Source organism: Lipotes vexillifer, unplaced genomic scaffold (genome assembly GCF_000442215.2).
Source record: "Lipotes vexillifer unplaced genomic scaffold, Lipotes_vexillifer_v1.1 scaffold1010, whole genome shotgun sequence".
NCBI lineage: Eukaryota > Metazoa > Chordata > Mammalia > Artiodactyla > Lipotidae > Lipotes > Lipotes vexillifer.
Genome location: NW_006794157.1, coordinates 56,469 through 63,818, shown reverse-complemented (window position 1 = coordinate 63,818; position 7,350 = coordinate 56,469). Strand labels below are relative to the sequence as shown.

The 7,350-nt window shown below is 40.2% G+C and overlaps 1 protein-coding gene across 2 annotated transcripts in view; it reads right to left on the bottom strand.

Annotated features, from left to right (window-relative positions):
• TRIM69 (tripartite motif containing 69) overlaps positions 1-3,227 on the bottom strand; it is a 35,985-nt gene extending 32,758 nt beyond the window's left edge. The window contains exon 1 of one of the 2 annotated variants that reach the window (XM_007467009.1): positions 2,871-3,227. In XM_007467009.1, coding sequence (XP_007467071.1) covers positions 2,871-2,876 — 6 coding nt within the window. In that variant the 5' untranslated portion in view covers positions 2,877-3,227. The remainder of the gene's footprint in view (positions 1-2,870) is intronic. The other variant, XM_007467010.1, reaches the window with a different exon arrangement.
• Between the last annotated feature and the right edge of the window lie 4,123 nt (positions 3,228-7,350).

The window sequence follows — 7,350 nt, the reverse complement described above, 5'->3', positions numbered from 1 at the left end:
GCTCTTCTAGTTCTATACTCTCTTCTTACCAAGTGAACTATTCATGCCCATAACTTCATGTATAGCTGCTATAGAGGTGACTCCCAAATCTGAATCTCTGGGAGCCCACATCTCCGAGCCCACAACTGGGTCCTTGAAACTCAACACGACTTAAACAGAATGTGTCTTTCTTTGTAAATCAGTTCCTTCTCTTGACTTGCCTATTTCTATTGCACTACCAGTATCTCAGTTGTGAAATCTGAATTATCTTTGGCTGTTTTCTTCTTCATTCTCCATCGTCTAATCAGTTGCAGAGTCTAGTTAATAATGCTAATAGAAATAATAATTGCTAACCCCCCTCTGCCTCAAAAATCTTCTGTGGCTCTCCATAACCTACCAAAATAAGTTTTTTTAAAGGGCCCCGGAGTTCAGAATTCTCTACAACATGTTGCAAACTCATATTTCTAGTCTTATTTCCTATGGTTCTGTTGTATAGTGAGAATTTTAAATTTACCATCCCTTTACATATTAATGATTCATTTAATTCCATTAACCAAAGATAACAAATGATTTTCTAAAAGATTATTCCTTTTTTTTTGTACTAGGCTGAATGGGAAATTCTGTGGAAGTGAAGAGGAAAAAATATGTTTATTCTCCACCCTCTCTCAATATGTGCTCAGAAGATCAAACTCAGAAAATTATGCCCATCAGGGAATATGAAAGGACAAAAAACATTGCATTTTAAGCCACTCAGACTATCTTGAAAACTTTAAAATTAGATACATTCTGTATAAGATAAAACTTGTAGAAGAACCTGGCCAATTGAAGGTGATTTAAGAGAAAGTCTTGCCTACTAGAGCCGGTTTTTAATCCTTGTGAATGCAGTATCTTTTGGAAGTGGATGCCATTTAGGAATTTTATTTCATGTGTTTTAAAAACTCAAACAATAAATGCTGGAGAGGGTGTGGAGAAAAGGGAACCCTCCTACACTGTTGGTGGGAATATAAATTGGTATAACCACTATGGAGAACAGAATGGAGGTTCCTTAAAAAACTAAAAATAGAACTACCATATGATCCAGCAACCCCACTCCTGGGTTTATATCTGGAGAAAACCATAATCCAAAAAGATACATGCACCCCAGTGTTCATTGCAGCACTATTTACAATAGCCAAGACATGGAAGCAACCTAAATGTCCATCAACAGAGGACTGGATAAAGAAGATGTGGTACATATATACAATGGAATATTACTCAGCCATAAAAAAGAATGAAATAATACCATTTGCAGCAACATGGATGGACCTAGAGATTATCATACTAAGTGAAGTAAATCAGACAAACACAAATATATGATATCACTCATATGTGGAATCCAATTTTTTTAAAAAATGATACAAATGAACTTATTTACAAAACAGAAACAGTCTTACAGATAGTGAAAACAAACTTTTGGTTCCCAAAGGGGAAATTGGGGGGGAGGGATAAATCAGGAGCTTGGGATGAACGTACACACACTACTATGTATAAGATTGATAAGCAACAAGGACATGCTGTATAGCACAGGGAACTCTACTCAATATTCTGTGATTAAGTATAAGAGAAAAGAATCCAAAAAAGAATGAACGTATGTTTATGTATAACTGAATCACTTTGCTGTACACCTGAAACTAACACAACATTATGCCAACAAAACTAAAAAAAATTTTTTTTTTTGCTGTACGCGGGCCTCTTATGGCCTCTCCCGTTGCGGAGCACAGGCTCCAGAAGCACAGGCTCAGCGGCCATGGCTCACGGGCGCAGCTGCTCCGCGGCATGTGGGATCTTCCCGGACCGGGGCACGAACCCGTGTCCCCTGCATCGGCAGGCAGACTCGCAACCATTGCGTCACCAGGTAAGCCCTAAAATCTTTTTTTTTAAGTAGATAAGTGGGGCTTCCCTGGTGGTGCAGTGGTTGCGAGTTGGAGTCGCAACCACTGCGCCACCAGGGAAACCCTAAAAAAAACTTTTTTAAGTAGATAAGTTGGGCTTCCCTGGTGGCATAGTGGTTGTGAGTCCGACTCGCAACCACTGTGCCACCAGGGAAGCCCTAAAACCTTTTTTTTCAAAAGAGATAAATGGGGTTTCCCTGATGGCGCACTGGTTGCGAATCAGCCTGCCGATGCAGGGGACACGGGTTCGTGCCTCGGTCTGCGAAGATCCCATATGCCGCAGAGCAATTGAGCATGTGAGCCATGGCTCCTGCGCCTGCGCATCCAGAACCTGTGCTCCGCAACGGGAAAGACCACAACAGTGAGAGGCCCGCGTACCGCAAAAAAGTAACTGGTGGAAATGACAACTCAGAACCTAAGGGCTCAGTGGCACAATCTCTTGTTGATGGATTTTACTGAGGTTTTTCACCTTTCTTGTAGTAAATATTTTCTTTTATCTGTACAACAATCAAGAAAACACTAAATTCAGAATATAATTGAATTTATTTTTAGCTCCGAAGAGATCTTGAAGGAATTCAATTTAAAATGTTTAATCAACTCCACTTTAAGTATAAAACACCAAGTGTGATAGTATAATGAGCAAATCAAGTTATACATCATAAATTTTTTCAATCTAAAATAATAAAGTGATTACATTAATAAGGAAAGTACATTTTTGTATAATATTTATTTTAATTTTTCTCACAAGTTTTTGGCAGGTTTCATCACTTTTCTACCAAACTCTCTTCTCTAAATTCTCAATTATTCCAAGACCTAGAGAGAGTATAGAAGCTATAAGCTGCCACAAGTTAACTATCTCCCTGAATTTTCTTTCATGCTGTAAAATCCATATCCTCTTCTTTGATCCAGTTTTCCACATTATGCTCCAGAAATCAGCTAAGTTAGGAAAAGGTAACTCACCTCCATGAAGCTCTATCATCAGGCCACCAGGGGACAGAGGCAGGCACTTGGACCAGAGCTCAATAGGCCTAGGATGTTTGCAGACCAGAAGTCTGTGACCTGTTAGTTTGCTAAGAATGGGCCCAGAGCATGATGAGAGGGATAGTTCAGGAGCTGGGAGGCAGGGAAGGCCAGAGTGAGGTCTGGCAGATTCCGTGACAGTTTGTCAGTTGCTTTGATCATCATTAGCTTAAGAGAAAGAGAAACCCTGACTGGAATGGCCTACCTGCCCACCATTTTTTGTGAGGGAGGGGAAGGCAACTCATTTAGATCCAAGGTGGCAGTCTAATCTTAAGGGTCACATATCCCCATTTCTGGCCTAGGGCACTCTACGAAAGAGGAAATAATCATTATCATCTGCCTAGAAGTCTAACACATGAGAAATAACCACCTTATCCCTGCTCACAATTTCATCACAGCACTGAGACACCAGCTAAGTGGCTTTAATAGTTATTCCACCTCTCAGAGCTCACATTCCATTGAAACAGCTTGGACTCTGTCTCTGAGAAAATAACAAATGCCTGGAAAACTTCAGACCATAAGGAAGCAAGAAGAGAAAAGCTTCATTTCAAACAGCTTTCTTTAGCAGTTTTAGCTCATAGCAGTACATACCTAGACTGTGCTCCTGAGTGACTTATAAAGAGCCATCATGGAACCAGTTTTTCTTACAATAATTCCTTTAACTCAATATATTTTCTTGAATGTCTAGCTCCTGCCTAGCTGTCCAGCCTTAATGCCTACAACTCTTCCACCAGTGTGTGGGATTGCCCAAATATGCTATGCTTCTGTGGCTTTGTACATGTTGTTCCTTATTCTGGGGATCTTCCCTCCCTAACCCAAATCATTATCTCTTCAGTAAACTCTTCCACAACCAGTCCTCCAAGATATAACCCCCTCACCCATCCCTTGTAGAAAATATTTTGCTGTCTGTCTACCACAGTTTCTCAACCTCAGCCCTATTGACATTTTTGGCTGCCTAAGTCTTTGTTGCTGGGGCGCTGACCTCTGAGCTTTAGGAGGTTTAGCAGCATTTCTGGCCTCTGATCACCAGTATCACCACCACTGCCCCCCCCACACCAAGTTGTGAGAACCAAAACTGTCTCCAAACATTGCCAAGTGTCTGTTGGGTATATGGGAGTGGGATCCACCCCAAGCTGAGAATCATCACTTTACACATTTCTATAGCACCCTAAACCTTTGTACATGCTTGTACATAATTATTTTAATTGTTTGATTGCATGTCTGCCCCTTCCCTAAGTTGTGAACAACTGCTGGGTTGTGCTGTGTCTTGCTTACCTTGACAGTACATGGCATTCATTGCATCAAATTCTTTGTCAAATAAATGGCTATGAAATGCTGATGATCACCTAGAAACGATGTCTCCAAGTGAAAAAAGAAATTTTTTTTTTGTTTCATCTTGAATGTTTTGTTGTTGGCTAAAATGCTTAACAATGTCTAGTAAAGACGATTGTATGAAAACCTGAAGTCTGCACATTCTTGAGTCTTTGGCCCTGGGGCAAGAACAGTGGGCTAGAAGAGAGAAGCCTTGGGCTTCCCTGGTGGTGCAGTGGTTAAGAATCTGCCTGCCAATGCAGGGGACACGGGTTCGAGCCCTGGCCCGGGAAGATCCCACATGCCACGGAGCAGCTGAGCCTGTGCTCTAGAGCCTGTGCTCTGCAGCAAGAGAAGCCAAGACAATGAGAAGCCCACGTACCGCAACGAAGAGTAGCCCCCGCTTGCCTCAACTAGAGAAAGCCCATAAGCAGCAACAAAGACCCAATACAGCCAAAAATAAAAACAAACTAATAAATAAATTTATTAAAAAAGAAGAGAGAAGCTGTGTCTCCCACCAGAACAATGAGTAACTTTGGTTAAGATGTTTAACTCCTCTGGGCATCAGTTCTTCCACCATAAAATATGAGTTCCTAAGACTCCCCTTCCACCTCCAAAGTTTGTGATTCAACAACCTATGTAGCAAGAGGTCCCAAATCTCACAAAAAGGCACTTCAAGCTTTTATTTCACTATTTAAAAACGAAGTTTTGTGCAGCGGGACAGTGATGTTTAAGAAACTACATACCAGGTTTTACCATATAATTGGTACCAGGAGATGGGAAACAAAAACAAAGTCATAAACCAAAGTTACTTTTCTTTTCCAAGACTCAATTTTATCATATATAAAATAGAGATGATAGGGAATTCCCTGGCAGTCCAGTGGTTAGGACTTCATGCTTCCACTGAAGCGGGTATGTGTTCAATCCCTGGTCAGGGAACTAAGATCCCACAAGCCACGTGGTGTGGCCAAAAAATTAAAAAATTAAAATTAAAATTAAAATAGAGATAATAATACGTACCTCATAGGATTGTGGTGAGGATTAAATGAGATGATGTATGTAAAGTGCTTAACAGTACCTGGCACATAGTGAGCACCCAATAAATGGTCATAGTTATTATTATTGTTATTGCACTAACATTTGTATAGAAAATAGTTTACAAAACTAATGCCCCTTCAAATTAACTTTGTCTTGAAATATAACAAAAAATGTAAGTAGGTATTAATCTTCAAGGACTCCGTGGAGCTGAATATAAATTAAAAGTTCAATTTTCCATCTTCTAGACTCCAAGGAAGCTACTGAGAAGTCAGTTATTTCCTCTTTTATGCCTTGGCAGCACCTGGCAGATATTTCTGTCATAGCTTTTATTTCACTGCATTATTTCTTTTATTGTATTATAACTATTTTCACATCTCTTCCCCACTAGCTGTGAGCTTCTTGGAGACTGTCTTATTCATCTTTTTAACTATATAGATCTATCACACTATCAGAATTTAATAAATACTAGGCAAATGAGCAGATGAATGAAAGAATTAATGAGTGGTCCATGCCCAGCAATGCACTGCACCTTCTCTTTTCTGGTTGGAGAATACAGCAGCTGCTACTTCTGTGACTTGGCCTCGTTCAGAGGAAAGGAAGAGAGAAATTTGTTCTCTAAAGGCTCTTAGCAGGGAAGCCAAGTGCTGTCGCTACCTCTACCTTGTCACACCACACTGGCACCCCCTCTGCCCTCCCTTTAGAGGGTCAGTGATGCTGGCAGAGTCATATTTGGGGCCACATGCCTTCTCCATGCCACTCCACAGGAGAAAGGACTATGCCCTGTAGGATATTTTTGCCTGCTGAAAGCTAAGGGGGCAGGGAAGGGCCCATGTCCAATGCTGCCCTGATTAATGTTCCCCACACAGGAGGGTTATGTTAGAGCTGTCTGTCAATAGTCCCTGGATAGTGAAACAAAAACATTTTCTCAAATTTGGAAATCCATCTGCATAATACCATGAAACTGAACTATGAAACTGGAGATGGAACAAGAAAACATGTTTTACTTTCAAAATACTGTGTACTAACAAATGTCTAAAACTGTTATGAATAAGGAAACCAGTAGGAGAGAACCATTGGGAGTGCCTGTGCATTTGTGCAAGTGCCGCTGCTGTTCCCTGCTCTTGTTGCAGGGAAACTATTGTTTTAGAGACAAGACACTGAGCCAATGATATCATTGAAACCTACTTTATTAACACTCCCTGGGATAGTCATCTCAGTATGCAGATTTTAATATCAAATCAGTGGGATCTAATTGATACAGCTAAGGAAAGGATCTAAAAGTTTATCCATCTTAACAATTTTAGATTCTCAGAGAGTAACTTGTTTCTTCTGGCAGGTGTGCTTAACATTTGCTGCAGGGATGAATTCAGTGTGGATCAGACAATAGAAAGACCAATCCTTGCTGAAAGATGCCTCTGACTTCTCCACTCTGTCTCTCTTAACCCTTTTCTTGAACAGCTTGATTTTAATCAGTGATTGATGAAATCCTCACATATTATAGCTCAAGAAGTTTGGCTTTAGTTCCCTGCTGTAACCTCAGGGAACATCAGGAAACAGCTAATTTAAATTGCCAGATTATCTCACACAGCTAATTTAAATTGCCAGACTATCTCACTGTGAGGCTAACTTGTTCTAAAGCTAGGTAGGTCATAAAGCCAAGTGCTGGTGATGATCTGGGCTAAACAATGAAGTAATAAAAGTCAGTGTCCCCAGACATATCTATGATAGTAATCAAAAAAGTGGTTGCCTGTGGGGGATGGGGATTGACTAGATGGGAACTTTCTGGAATGATGGAATTGTTTTATATATATATATGTGTGTGTGTATGTATGTATATATATTTTTTTTTTTTTTTTTTTTTTTTTTGCTGACAAAGCAAAAGACTTTACTGGGAAGAGGCACCCAGGTGGAGAGCAACAGGATAAGGGAACTCAGGAGAACTGCTCCAGAATTGTTCTATATTTTGATTGGGGTGCTGGTCCTGTGAATGTACATATTTGCCCCAGCTCATCTAATTATACACTTAAGATCAGTGAATTTTTCTGTCTGTAAAATTTATCTCAATTTTTCA